The following is a 15661-nucleotide window of genomic DNA, read 5'->3' on the forward strand; positions in this document are numbered from 1 at the left end:
GGAAGGAGTACAGAAGCTAAGAGTGGAAGACCTCTGGGACTGGTTGGATAAATTGTTCGGGAAATGGGGTTTAAGCGGCTGGTTAAAAGGACTAGCCAAGCTAGGAGGGCTATGCTTGGTAATGTTCCTTTGCATCCTGGTTTGTGTGCCGTGTCTATTACAGGGCATGCGGAAAATGATTGAAAGATCGGTTTCAGCAGTGTTTCTAGTAAAACAAAAAGGCGGAGATTTGGGGATGGGAACCTCACTGACGGACATTACTGAATTTGATTTTGCTGAGAAAGCCCTGTTTCCTTGAAGCACGAGAAGGCACGTATGCAGAAGATAACGGAGGAAGGAATGTGCTGCTCTAAGGAGAAAACAAGGTAAGGGCCATGAAGGCATTTCGCATGATCAGGGAAAACGGGCCAATCTGCTAAGAACATAGAGTGCATGGACACAAGGCTATGACCTATCTGCAAGCTGCAGGTAGTGCATGAACACCTCTGCTTGCTATAAAAAGTGTTAACAAAGAGCAATAAAGGTCTTTGGTTGCTGCCTGCCGGAGTCCGTACCGTTAATCCCCACACATGACAACACTTCCCTTCCATAAGACAAGGGGAGATCAGGAAAGTGAAGGGAGACATTAATTTTTCTGCTTTCTCCCATCTGGTACAATTAAGTACTTGAGAGAAAGATAAAGCAGAGGTTATATATTCTTGATCCTGGGCAAATTACATAAATCTATGCACTGGTTCCCAACTTGCTAGCATGCAGTGTTATTGCTGTGCTACTGTTACATGGTTATATCGTTAAGGTCCATGACAAAATCTAATCATTCCCCTCGCTTATTTTATGCGTGACTTATGCATGATGCTTCCTGTGTTTGTACAGATTCCAGATGTTACAGAATAGACACAGATAAAATTAAACAGCTGATAGTCAGCCAGCCATCATTCTGTCATACTTTTAGGTAATTAACGTGTATATGTTGATAGATTTAAATACTCCCCAGAAGCCTTTGTATTAAATTTCATTTGGGACTGAAAATGGAGAATCTCCAAAATGTCAGCTTAGCTGTTTATATTGCCAAGTTAGGCAAAAGAAGGTATGTGTAACTGTTGAGGCTTTTGACGGAGCTCTGGTTCGTCTAACACTTGTCTGCTCTGCGCTTGCTGTCTTCTGCAGCCAGGGACCTCGTGGGTGACCACAGGAGAGGGGCCGTGTGAGAGCACTGTTGTGGTGCACAGCCAGACACCACGTATATCACAGGTATTGGTCACTACAGATGGAAAACGTCAGATTTCCCAGTTATTTCACCATGCAGACCTTTCTATTTCTGCAGCTTCCTGAAGCTTTACTCATTTCAGTCTAAATGCACTTTTTCAGTTTTCTAGTGATTTTGTGCTACTTTTGTTTTCCAATTATATGAGAAAGAAACAATTTCTTCCAGCCAATGAAGTAATGAGAAAGAAAAGTGATTTTCAGTCCATCTCACTTTTACTAACCAAAATTAACTAAATGAACCAAAATGATTTTATTCCAGGTCAATCTAAAACATAATACTTAAATTTTCAGTTCTTGTAAAAAATAAGGAGAAACTATGAGGGCAGACTTCTTTCATTTCAGAGACCAATAGTTCAGACGCTCCCCAGGATGGTGGAAGAGCTGGTTTCACTTTGTGCTTCCGACCAGAGGACCAGAGCCAGTGGCTCCCATGGGAGCTCTCTAACCACCGGGCTTTGGTGGCTCTGCAGTGGATGCTCTTGCTGCTGTTTCCACTGCCGTTGTCCTCCAGTGGACGCATTTTTCTCTCCACTGTTTTCTCTCCTCAAACTGAAGCTGTCATCCTTCTGTCTGTTAGGTTCTCCTCCCGATGGTCTCAATTTCCTAGGGTTTTTTGGGAGCTTGTGGAATTGACTGTTTTCCCTTTGTTTGTTCTTTAAACTGTGATCTCCTGGGTTCTGATTTTTGTTTATTCCCCCCCAAAGAAAAACCCCAAACGTACACCTTAGTTCCCAAACAGACTACAGCATGGAAGATTTCTGCATTGGTAAGAAAATTTTTGTTTCTAAGCCAGTAGACCACAAAGGTTCCTCAGGGGCCAAAGAGATTTTCTGAGCTCAGGATAATTTCTAAACAACATCAATTTAACCTTTGCAGAAGAATTTATTTTAACCTAAAGAAAAACACTTAGGATAATTTAGGCTGACAGGTATGGAAAATCTAATAATAGGGATTTAAAACAAAACATTGCCACAAATTTGGGTGAATAAAAATAGGACAGTCTTTTCTTAGCACTTTCAACAGTACAGAGAGCATGAGGAGAATAAGAGCACTGTTATGCCCTATTAACAGATACTGTGATGGAAAAAGCTTTCCACTGAGAAGTTTCATTATTTTATGTTGCAGGGTAGCGGCTGTCATGTGAAAAACTGTTGCTGTCATCCTAGCTCTGTGTATATTGTCCTCGTACAAGTTGTACTTTAAAGCCATAATAGAATTTTAATCCCTGGTTTGCTAAGGGGTTTCTTTGGTCTTTTATTTGTTTGCCAAAATATAGCTTGATATTTTAAAACAAAGTATGATTGACTCTTTAAAAGCATATAGGTAAATCTGATTCAGCAACTGCTCTTTGTGCTGCTCAAGTCTGCTTTCTGAGTCAGTTTGTTGGCAGAGTTGGAAGGACCATACCCTCTGGCCACTGTGTTGTGTATACTTTGCAGTTTTTGTTTTCTTGAAGAAAGTAATTGAACAGATGTCTTTCAAAAAAATCTTTAGTCAAATTGTCTTTAAAAATAGCAATTTTTTGTGACTAATGAGAAGCACCTTGCCTTGAATGGCTTGAAACAAGCACCAGTTCTCTGAGGAGCAAACCTTTCCATGTAGCTAAAATAGTGAGACATGCAAAGCAAATAGTAGCTTTTAAGAATCTTTTCCAGTTGTCTTATTTACAGAGACTTTAGATTATTCCTGATAAAGTCATCAATATAAATATAGCTTCTCTTAACTCCTGCAAGTTCGATACAACTCTCCCTTTTTAGTGGAGACCCTGTTTTAGAAGAGAAAATGTGCATGGTTAATTCCTACAGTTGTGGGATTTATATATATAGCCTACAGCACTTCTGTTAAAACATCAAAATGCAGTTTTCTCCTCATGATCATGGAGGAAACTTGTATGTGGGCTTAGTGGGGCTGAATAAAGCCAGGAAGCCAGAGTGTGTGCTTGGGAGGGTAAATCTGCTTTTCTTGGTGTACTTTCCCTTTGTTCCCCTGTGGAAGTTCACTGGGGACACAGCAGAACGCCCCGGGCAGCTGTGGGTGACAACAGCCCGTAGGAGCAAATACTCCAGGGTGAAGCACTTCTGCAGTCTGGGTCTTTGTTGGTGTCTCAAAATCCATAGCAGAGCCAACAGAGGTTCTCCAAACAGCTGTAGAAACACTGCTGTGTGCAAGAAAAGAGGAGGGAGAGAGGGGGGCACACGAAAGGAGAGTTATTTGCAGCTCCCCAGGCTGGACCTCACTTTGCGTTCCCACCTGGAGGGCAGCCTTCCTCAGGGGAATGCCAGTTCCATGGGGTTTTGCGGTTTATTATTCAGGTATAATAAATCGTCATGAGAGAAATACAGCTAAAAGCTCACTGTAGCTGTCCTAACAATGTACAAAACAAAAAGCAGGGCCGTATCTCAAGCCCATGGTTACTGCCACAAGGGGGGAAAGACTATTCACGCGGTTTGTGGTAAGGGAACAGGTCCCTTTGGGAGGGCATCCAGAGCACCTAGGAGTTCAACCTCACCATATGGCTGTGCTGATCTATCAGTTCCCCACTGCTGGTGCTCTAGCTTCAACCTTTGTCCACATCCCTGGCATCAATACTGCTGTGTCTCTGATCCCATGGGTGTAGTCTCTGTCAGTCCCATGGCATCTGGATACGGTGGCCAGAGCTGGGTACTGGTAATGGGGTTTGTCGATACCCCCAGGCTCGATAAAGGGTGAAGCAGGCTTGGGGTTCATCCAGGAGGTCCAGTTGGGAGGGAAGAAGAGGGGGTCCAGAGGCAGCCCTGCAGACCAGGCTGCAACACATTGTGGAGGTTGGAAAAGCTCTTTTGTTTCCTTTTCCTCATATGTGTCTTCAGTTGTTTCTTCCTGAGCATATTTCCTTTTTTTTTTGCATATTTGCATATCTGCTGTGTTTTCATGCACAGTAATCCATTTTTCTTTTGAATTTAGGGAGAATAATTATTTCTGATTGATAGGCCAATAAGCAATGAAAAGTGAAAGATTTCAAGCACTTTTGTTTATTGATGTGAGAAGGTTCCTAGAAACAGCCTTGTCCAGTTGTACTGCATGAACTCACCGATTCTGAATAAACTAACATGAGATGGCAACAAGGTATGTGCCAGACTTCTCATCCTGCCAGTTGCACTGCCAGCTTGGAAGTGTCAGGACCTTAGGAAATAACATGAAACATTATGTCTTGAATATATATGTCTTGAATAGCACTTTGAAAATCACACTGATATTTTAAAACAATACAGTTCATCATCCTCTCTGTCTCTTTTCTCTTTAGTGTTGATTACAACAATCAGCAACGCTGTGCCTGCCAGGGAGATAATATTCAAGTTGAAACTGGATTTCTTGTTTGTGGTGAAAAAAACCAAAGACTTCAAATATCTGACTTGCACACAAAAGGTGAAGGGCACCATGGAGTGCTGTGACTGTTAGAAAATGAAGAAGCTTCTCATAAATTATAAATAGACTTTACATCCTTTTGAAATGTGGAAAAGCTCATTTAAACAATTATTAAATACAATTTTAAAAGTAGCTGTTTGCTCCAGGATGCAAGATACAGAGGAGCAGCCAGCTGGTGGGATGCGGAGGCGAAAAGGCTGGGGGACGGGATGGTCTCCCTCTCCCCCTGCCCCTGAGCTCCACAGTGTATTCTTCTGCTGTCCTTAGCTCTCTCCTGATCAGATCTGTCAAATAAAAGACTTATTTTATTGTAAGCTTATAGTTCATCCTGTTTTTATTATTCAGTGCTACAGTCTCCCAATGTGTAGAAAACCAAAAAATGCACAGTCTTTGCCTTTGAGAAATTACACTTTAAGCATCAGATATGCTTGAAGAAATGAAAGCAGAAACAAAAGAGGAGAGAGACAAATGTAGCAAGATGGTTTTGCTTTTCGGACCATTAGATTTCATTTATGATTTTGGCCAGTACTTTATGGATGGGATTAATTTCAGTACACTTTAGTTGCTTAAAATACAGGCATCTGTCCTAAGGTAGGGAACTGGGCTGCCCATATCCAAAGGAAAGCAGCAGATACCTCCAAAGGGGGATTTATCCCTTTAAGGTAAGTATCTAAAGAACGTGGTAGGATGGACCCTGCAGAGATCCCTGTCTTTCTCCATTGACTCTAAAGGAAGGCCAGGTGATTTGTTTAGATTAAATACTTACTTTTCACATGGCAAGAATAATCCCAGGCTCAAATAATTTTATTTCTTATTGAAACTTTAAAGAAAAGCAGAATTTTTTTTTTCCCCTGATGTTTTTCACATTTTCATTACAGGGGAAAAAATCCATATACCCAAGGAGACATTTTTATTCAGAATATCCATCGGAGGAAAATGCATGTCTGTATGGGCTGGTGCTGATAGCCGGCATCTCGGGGCCAGGCTCTGAAGCGTGGCTCGTGCCTCTACTCCTGCCCTCTCCCTCACTGCTGGTTGGTGTCTGTGAAGGGAATATATGCTGAAGTGCTAGCAATTCCTGTCCTTTGTGTGTGTTACGGATATGCCTTGGGCCTAAGAAATGACAACCATAGGACCTGTGGTGACTTGAAAAATCATGCACCAATGCTATCCACCCTCCAGCCAGCATGGGACGAGTGGTGCATTATAAATCCAGATCCTTTACCAGTGGAGAGATTAAAGAAGCAAGAAAGAAGTTTCTTAATCCCTGCCTCAAGTGGTTTGAAACCTCCTTCTTGCTTGGGGTCCTACATAAATCAAAACACAGGACTGGCTATAGTCTGCAAATAAATCTTCCTTGATATTTACTTCTCACATAACTTCTCTGTAACAAAATCTGAATTCCCTACCAAATATGCTAGTAAAATGTCAACCATTCTATAATTTAGTAGCATCATAATAATAATACTTTCTTCAGTTATATGTCACTCTTTCAGAGGGCACTTGACATACTGCTTACACATAAAAAGTAAAATCAGTATCTTAATATATCATTTAGTCTATTATTTCTTAATATTGAAACCCACTAAATATAAACCATCTGTACAATAATTAATCATGCATGAATACAAACCAAATGCAGATTAAATTAGCCTGAAAAAAGTCTCCCACAAGTAATTTCCACATGCACTTGAGGAAAATAATTTAAAAAAATGTAAGTATATGAATTATTTCTGCTAGAGTGAACAATCATATTAATGGGAGAGGACACTTAGTACTGAATATTGCAATAGGATTAAAGAACACGGTTGGTTTTTTTTTCTGAAAGAATAAGAACTACCAAAAGAAAAGCAATGATTAGTTTATAAAACATATTTTGCATATATAGAAAACCTCCTGTTTGAGGATGTCATGATACTTTACAGACAATCATGAATTAAGCCTTACAAGCAGTCAGAGGAGAACTGATAACAAATATATCACAGCTAAAAATGTGTACCCAAAACAACCTGCCATTCTCAAAACTGGAATCAAAGTGCCACAGGTTTCAACAAAGACACCAAAAATCACTGGCCAGTTCTGTGCATGAGCTGGTGAACGCCATATCGGAACTGCTCCATCACAGCGTTTCCCGTGGCCGCGCTGTATGTCACACACCACCCTGCCCCATGCTTGCTGCTGTGGGCAGTTACAGGCAAAGTTTGTGCTGAAACGCAAAGCTGTGACTCAAGTTGCCATGGTGTCTTTAGCTTTAAATTGAAAAAAACCTAGTGCTCATGGCAGTGATCCAAAGCTTGAGCTAATTTGAAGCTGGATCAATATGTCCACACGGGTGTGATCAGAGCTTTCAGGTAGGCAAGTTTACAGTCACCTCAAAACCCAAAATCAGCCCTTCCAGACCGTTTGCACCCCTACCATGAGGAGTCGTCCTTTCTAGCCCATGTTCAGATAAACCAGTGCCACTAGACTTCTGACGTTAAGTAGCTGTAAAGACTTGGACGTTTTGTTGCAAACCGGACCAACTGAACAGTTGTTTAATTAAACAACAATTAAAGAGTTGTTTGCCAGGACTTTAAGAATCCCAGTCTTCTCTTTTCAGTTGCATGAACTTTTTCTGCCGTGAACTTAACCTGTCACAATTTTCTTTCACTGCACGTATTTGCTGATGCCAGAAGCTCCGGCAGAAAGAGTTCACAAATCAAGCCTTTGGCAGGTTGCAGGCTGGGTCTCATTCTCACCCACACCTCGGTGCCTCGGGGGATGTGCTGTCTTCTCCAGCTGAAGCGCAGAGGTATGCCTTTGCTTGCTTCCCTCAGTCGGCTGTGCTCATTTCCAGCTGAAACACTTGGCTGCCTGAAACCCAGGTAAGACCTCTTCAGTATTTGATTTTCCTGCTAAGTATGGAACTAAAGTATGTTGGGGTTTTGCTGGTCCTTGTTTCTCTGTTACAGTGAGTCATGTTTAAAAAGTATCACTGGTATTGAACATCACTGTGTTAGACAGGGTAGGGACTGGGACGTAGAACTTCCAAGATTACTCTTACCATGGTTACCTATATTTTACTGCAGTGCTGTTGCAGTTTAAGTCATCTCTGGGTCTGTCCATCATTCTGACAGAGTATAAAATTTAAAGTCCAACTCAGCAGGAAAATGTTTGCTCGGTTTTGCCTCAGACACCGGCTCTGCTGCCGGCTCTCTCTGTAGCCGGGGAGCCAGGCGCAGCTGCACAGGTGCTTTCTGGCATCGTCTCACTGTCACATGCCAGGCTGTCTGCAGTCGTGGCAGGTGAGAGGAGCTGAAGCAGCATGAAGTGCTGGTGGCCCTTGATAGCTTTCCCTACCTGTGGTTGCTGAAATAGCCATGTAGGTATGGCTGTTGTGTCATGTGCTGTATAGAGCCGTGTGAACCAAGCCTACGTGGAGCCTGTAACATCTGAAATACTTTGAATGCCTTTGCTTTGTTCCCCCTACTCTGGGGCAGGGGTTATTTCATCTTAGCTCATTCAACACAGCGATGGCTGTATGAAGGTGAGGAACAAGAACGGAGCTGGGAAGTGGCACTTTGGGCACACTCACATGGGGATGGTGCCTACAGATGGAGAAAGAGGTGGAAGGTACAAAGGTGGGGGCCAGGCTGCGGTTTGGGAGCTCTACTTGGTGGCAGGATGCTGGGTTGTCTTTCATACCCATGGCTGTCTTCTGTTTTTCCAACAGAGGTTTTGTGTTGGCAAGTCTTATTTTCCTCCAAGTGAGTAGGAAGAGGAAGGGTGTGAAGTAAATGCCACAATGAACCTTCCTTGGGTTCACGCTGAGGTTCACCTGTACGAGGCTTTTGCATTGATACTGACATTACCTGTTTTTCCTTACCACACTTAAAGATGCAGTTATAATCTTGTCTCCGCCAAAATTGATAGCACCTGACTTTGGGCATTTCTCAGTGGTGTCTTCATTAGGAACTCAGTCTTTGTTTTAAGTCAATGCAAAAAACATAAACCTCCAGAGGAGGAGTTAGATCTCTGGAAACAGCCCTACTGAACTTAGTTAGGATTAAATAGCTTATATGCAAATACTACAATATTGTTCCTGATAGCATTTTGTTTTTACTTTAAACTAAGTGTGAATATGTTTTTATGGTCTTCTCTGAAAGCACTTGTGAGGTGTCTCTCTGCTTTCATCCCGATTTCAGTCCTGAAAATTGTCAGGAGAAATTATTGCTAAAACAAAATCAAAGCCAGGGTTTCCTTTTAACTTTTATATTTTTATTACGGCTCTGTCACTTTACTAAAGGCTAGCTCTGAGTAAGCCTACACACAAGGGGTGCCCTGGTGAGGCAGAGCACCAGGTGACCCACCAGTTCTTCTCTTGCAGTGGCACCAGTTTGAGTTTCACGGGGAGGCATGAGGCTGGGGCTGGCCATCCTGTTACACCTCAGTAAGTACAGATGTTACAGTTATTCAGGCCAATTTTGAAATATTACCATGTGATTTACACATCTCTCTAAGATTTTGTTAGAGTGCTTCTTTTATATGCGCTATTAAGACACATGTGACAGTGAGTCCTTATTCCCCACTCTCCTGCCTAGGAGCTATGAGTGATATGAAACCTTTAAATACAAAGAAAAGCTAATTGAGTAATTGAGTAACTGTTGTAATTGAGTCTGAATCAGGTCCTGAAAGGGGCAATCATTATCTACTGACAGCTAATATCGTGGACGTGGATAAATAAAGAAGGACAGGCTAACCAAACTTATGCATGGCTTTATACCTAAAAAGTCAAGCTTCACTCATCATCTGAAGTATAGCCTGAGCCATAGACTGAAACCTGGCTGTAAAATACTGTATATTTACTGCTGTAATTGCATTACTGCTTCTGGTGTTCTGTGGGATCTTCATGTATTGATTGTATTTTTTTTAACTGCACTCTTTATAACAAGTTGAGCCAAGTAAAGCTGAACAGATAAAGCCTCCAAGGTACCCATTCCTGTTCAGGGTTTCAGGATAGAACTTGTTTGAAAGGACAAGCCCCGTAAGGGAAGTTGTAACATAATGGGGAAAATATTTAAAGTTGTTTCAGGCAAAATAAACCAAAAGATCCTGCAGTTATTTAGAGAATTCAGAATTATTCTGTTTAATTATTAATGACCATTCCATGGGGTCTGAACGGAGGGTTCTGGGACCAGACCAGGAGGTTCATTACAAATCATCAGAAAATCTGAGGGACCCTGACATCAATCCCGGTCTCAGTTCCACCATTATCACTTGGAAATCAGCAGAAATCAGCAGAATTAATCCAAATCTGGCTCTGCTCACAGAGACAGTTAATTGAAATGTCTGTGATTCTGCTGCAGGAGTGCTGGCTATGGGTATGCCAGGGTAGGAAGCATAATAAATTATTGTTTGTAGCAGATTGGCATGTTTACTGCACAATAATGTGCTGAGAATTTAAGTTTTAGCATAGATTTGCAATATGTTAGCTGTATTTTTTATAATGATTTTGCAGCAGGTTTGTTCATTACCAAAGCTCTTCAAGATTCTACCAAACAATATTATTAAGGACAAAAGGAGTACAGGCAAAGGATAATTTAGTTTTCTGCTGATGTTAGGATGTAACTGATTTTCTCTGGAGAATACTGTTGGGTATACAAAACAATTTCATCTCTCTTTGATCTTCTTTTGCGCTCAGCGCTGATAAGACTCCAGCATGCACAGGATGACTGTAATGCTGGGTCCTGCCACCCGGCCGTTGGGGACCTCCTCCTGGGTCGCAGCAAGCAATTAACGGCCTCGTCAACCTGTGGAATGAACGGCCCTCAGAAGTACTGCATTATAGGCTACCTAGAGGTTGGTTTGCTCGTTCTTTTTTAATAAGCTGAACTCCACTTACTAACAGTATTCTCATCTGTAAAAGGAAATTGCCCAGACTAGGAAGTTTCAACTGAAGTTGTCTGAAAAAACATCAGACAGCATGACATAAGCCTGGTGGAAGGCTATGCCTTATTGCAGCACATATGGAGAGTTTGGCAGCAAACAGCCTCCACAGTGATGTATAGCTTCTCAAGAAGGAGATACATCCATGAGATGCAAATGAGCACAGGAATTTCTGAAGGAGCTTTGTTCTGCGGGTCCTTTTCCCACTCATGCCTCAGAGGTAAAGACCACAGTTTGCATGTGCGTGAGTGCTTAGGAGGAAGAGTGCGGTCCTGCAGGCTGTAGGCACTGCCTTGACTGGCCTTTGCTGGCTGGAGGACATGTCCCATACAGTGTTGAGACCTGAGGCAGCCTGTTAAGCGATTCACACCATGTCTTCTCATGTCTTTTGAACTGAAATTAGACCAACATTGATAAAAGCAGAAAGCCATCTCTGGCAGAGGAAAAACCTAGTGGTGTAGTCCAGTCTTTGGCTGTGTGGGTGGGTGGGCAGATCTGAAACGTGGGTGATCAGAGGGATGCCTGTCGCTCTCTGGCTGCAGCGATGGGGGCTGTGGGGGACCAGTGGTGTTCAGGAGCCACGGGAAGGCAAAAACGGGAATTACCCTATTGCATGTCCTGGAGGACTTGGCCCCACTGAGCTAATAAATTGTCGCAAATAGAAATATTTTCACTAAATACCAGCTGTAGGCTGAAGAGGAAGTTAATAAAACACAGCTTAATTTATAAGCATTTGAAAATAATTACAGTTTATGACCTTCTGGCAAAACGCTGTGACACATTTACAGTGCAAAACTCTGCCATACTGAGATGGCACCAAGCAATGCTCCAAATTACTTATTGTAGCTATGGTTTTCTGCAAAATGTAAATACCTCTTTCCTCTTCCAAAAGAGCCTGTGAGCCGCTCTTCACCCTTTGCTGGTTTTCCCCACATTGTTTGAACAAGTGGATCCTGGGCACTAACTCATTGGCTGTGCTCTGAGTCTTCGCACTGCTTGGTAGACAGGCACAAAGAGCCATCTCAGAGACATCGTCTGTCTGGCCCTTAGCTGGATGACTGCCTTTTTTTCTTCCCTTTTTAAGAGGAGATCAAACAGCAATAAAAAATTAATATTTTTACTTGCCTGTACTTATCCTTTGAATTATGTAAATGCAGACTCATGAAAAGGAACAGCTATTCCACAATAATCCCTGTGATTTAATGCTGTTTCAACGTATCTTGACCCCTGTCTCCTGAAAAGAATGAGAACCACAAATTCGGCTGCTTTGCAAAGCTTGAGAGATAGAGGCTTATGCTCTGGCAATGTGATCTGCTGTACCAGCCCCCCTTAAATGTGTGTGTCACCTAAGGTATATCATAGAGTCCCACTCAACTCAATTCTCTTTCTCACCGGCACATTCTTGAATGCTTTGCTGGAGACAGGCCAGGAAGTTTTGCATCTTGCAAAGCCAAGTGCTTCCTCCCCCAGTTCCCCTACTGATGACCTGTGTCAGGCATCATGACGAGAGCAAACTGTACTTGTGAAAGTTTGTGTTAGTCAACGTGGCAAGCTGCCACGAGCCAGTACTCGGTTGGGATGTCTTACTGAAAATTCAGACTGAAAAAAAATTAACTGCTTTGTGTTTGAAAAGAAGCACTGCAAATCATTTTCAGTCTTTAATGTGTCTTATTGTTTCTAAATGTAGGTTAAGTGGTATTTAGCCCTATGATTTGATTTACTAATTACATGTTTTGAAAGGAAAAGAAAGAGGACTCAGTATTGAGGAGAGTATAAAGCTGCACACTTTCAGAGGCAAATGGGATCTGCCAGACTTGCCTTAAGTGGACACGCACGTGCTTGTCCTTTGCGGCACAAAAAGATTTTTATGGAGCAACCTTAAACATAAGTTGACTGAGTGTCATATTGTATGTGTCTATATAAACCAGAGAGTGGGTGTGCACAGTCCTGCCAAATGCTTCGATAACCTGAGCTCTCCTTACCAGAGCTTTGTGAAATGAGATGACAGTATTTTTTGTATTTCTGTCTCATCTTCTAAATTGTGTATTTGTACATTTGTCAAGTGTGGTATAGAATTACTGAATATAACATGTATTTATCGTAATGTTTAAAACATGTGAATTATACCATACCTGAGATATGATTTCATAATACAAAGATGTCCAAACCATTCTTAATACTTCTCTGTAGATCCTGAGCGTGCCGGGCAGGGTGCCCCTCCGCACATTCTGGGTCATTTCCAGCCCAGCTCCTGCCACTGACTTCCACTTTTTGTTTTCAGCAGCATCCCTGCCAGCCTCCCAGCCAAGGGCACCGAATCTGTGCCTCCTCCTTCAGCTCCCTCTGGGGTGCTGTGTCATCCCCCCTTCTCCCTGCCAGTGTCCCTGCCAGCCAGGCACACAGCTTAGGCATCACCTTCTGCTTTGGCTTATCCCCAAGTCCTCGCATTCAAGCTCTGCCCAAATCTTGTAGAGTCTGTCTGCGTAGCACAGCCGCCTCTGCCCGCGCTGGGCATCCGCCAGCACAACCACTGCCGTTTGCTTCCCTGTGGCACTGCTGGTTGTGATCACACGCTGCTTGGGCTTGTCCAGATGACTCAGCACGGGTCATCTCCCAGCCCAGCATGTTAACCTTCTCACCTCTCCTTAGGTCTCCCACTCAATCCCCCTCTTACCACCTTAAATAGGAGCTCCTTGCCCTCGCTTTCAAAGCCCTTTTGCAGACAAAAGCCTCTCATTCAGCATTGAGATATTGGCTAATCATTGCCACCTTCGTCTTCTGCTTGTTACATTTTCAAACAAGACCCTTTCATCCTATTGACATCCTGATTTTCCTCCTTTGCATCGTTTTTAAACTTCTCCATTTTCCCTATGCCTTCAAAAGGCACTGACAGTGGTCGGGATGGTGGTGTCAGCCCAGACCACCTACTTACATTGTACCTGGATCCAGCCTTGCCTTCCATTTGTACAACAGCACCTGTCTGCTGCTCCTGGCTGGGTCTCTGAGCTGCCAGAAAATGTGCAAAAGAGAGAGAAAAAAAATGCATAAATGATTTAATGAATGTTCCTCTTCAAGGCTTCTTCAGATCTTGAAAGATCCAGTCCTCCCTTGTATCCCTTCTGCCTCCTCACTGCCGTCTCTGGCTGAAAGTTTCTACAGCCTTTATGAGACATGAATAAAAGCTCAACTTTTAAAAAATAAATTTCTCCTGAGAAACTCTTGCAAAACAAACCATCTGGCAGCTAAACCCAGAGTTAACACCTTGACAAACTTATTTCTTTGCTCTTACTGAGATCCCTTTTCCACAACTGAAAAAATGTATTGTTTATAGAGTACCTGGGGCAAACCAAGGCCAACATTTACTATATGCATGGTTTGTGCATATGATGATTTTCTTGGGCTTGTCCCTTATATATGAAAGCCTGAGTGATTAAAAGTACAAGCACCCAAAGCAACATGAAAGGCTCCAATCTTGCAATGGCATAAATATGTGTACATCCACTGGATCTTTAGAGAAAAGACCAAATTCATCTTTTATCCTGCTCATTTTGTTTTCTAGGCTGAACAGAAATGCTTTCTCTGTGATTCCAGATACCCGTATAATCCCTATACGCAGCACAACAGTCACATGGTTGAAAATGTTATCACAACTTTTGAGCCTGATAGGAAAAAAAAGTGGTGGCAGTCAGAAAATGGTAAGTTTTTTTGTGAAAATATTACTGCAAAATGTTACCGTGAGATTTATTTATGTAATTGGGATTCATCACGTTGCCTTCGTGAAGAGATGAGACAAAACTGCATCCATTCTTTGATTCAGTAATACTGAGTGATTTAACCTACTTGTGTGTAACAATATAGGATTTCAGAAATTCTATTTTTCTACAGACAAATTTTAAGCACAGTATCTCCAACAGCTTCCCAGAGGACCCGCAGCAGTGCTGTGTTATACACGGTGGCCATGTATTTTTCATAGTGTCTGCTTTTCAGGGAAATGTGATTTGTGGCAAAATGTACATTTGCCTACAGATGTGTAATGACAGAGTGTGTAAAACACAAATATCCATTTAAAAAAAATAGTGCTTGCAGTGTAAAGCATGAATACTTTAGGAAATAATTAAATGAAGCCTGGCTATCAACACCCTTATTGCCACATGTTAATTTTGTCACAAGCTTCTCTGTAGTAGTTCTTCAATGATATCAATTTATATATCCTTACAGCTTCTCTGTGAAGGCATGGTAGGAGGAATAGCATCTACTCTACTTTATTTGACATACAATGAATATGTAAAAAACATTTGACTGGTTGGAAATTAAGGCATAGAAAAATTAAGATAATGTTACCCCTATTTTGGCTATCCAGCTAAAATTCATAGGCCTTATATTTTCATGGAGTTTAGCAAGGAACTGTCACCAGTTTTGGACATCAATGTCAATAAAGCTGTGGGCCAGCTGTGAGAGGATCTTTTCTTGCTCTTGACATCTTTCTTCTGGGATGAGGTCTCATGCACATCCTGGTAAGCAGGAGCCCTGGGATGCTGCATGCAGATGTGAACAATGGGTATATCAGCTGAGCTTCTGCAACTCTCTACAGAGAATGTGTGAATTGTGGGGTTTTTTTCTGTACTTGTTGCAATTTTGGAAGATGCCTGGTGCGATAGCTCTGCTTATGACAAATATCAGGTCTGACAGTATAGAAGGGTTTAACAGATCTGTTTAGCATGAAGAAAACCCCATATTTTTATTTGGTTTCATTTTTTTCTTAGAAATAAGCAAACTATTTGGATGGATTTTAAAAAAATCTTACTGGATACAGGAAGATGTAAACCCAGAACCTTACCATCACCATCACTTACAGTCCGAATGGTCTGAACAGGACCTTTAGCCATCTCCTGCAGTCTCAGTGACATAGAATCATAGAATCATAGAATCATTAAGGTTGGAAAAGACCTCTAAGATCATCGAGTCCAACCGTCGACCCAACACCACCAGGCCCACTAAACCATGTCCCTAAGTGCCTCATCTACGCGTCTTTTAAATACCTCCAGGGATGGGGACTCCACCACTT

At 42.1% G+C, this 15661-nt stretch overlaps 1 protein-coding gene across 1 annotated transcript in view; it reads left to right on the forward strand.

Annotated features, from left to right (window-relative positions):
* The first annotated feature begins 63 nt into the window (after positions 1-63).
* The window catches only part of LAMB4 (laminin subunit beta 4), a 54599-nt gene continuing 39001 nt past the window's right edge, over positions 64-15661 (forward strand). Inside the window, exons 1-3 of the mRNA XM_009289087.1 lie at positions 64-118; positions 10352-10509; positions 14156-14291. Coding sequence (XP_009287362.1) covers positions 64-118; positions 10352-10509; positions 14156-14291 — 349 coding nt within the window. The remainder of the gene's footprint in view (positions 119-10351; positions 10510-14155; positions 14292-15661) is intronic.

Source organism: Aptenodytes forsteri, unplaced genomic scaffold, assembly GCF_000699145.1.
Source record: "Aptenodytes forsteri isolate BGI_AS27 unplaced genomic scaffold, ASM69914v1 Scaffold137, whole genome shotgun sequence".
Lineage (NCBI taxonomy): Eukaryota > Metazoa > Chordata > Aves > Sphenisciformes > Spheniscidae > Aptenodytes > Aptenodytes forsteri.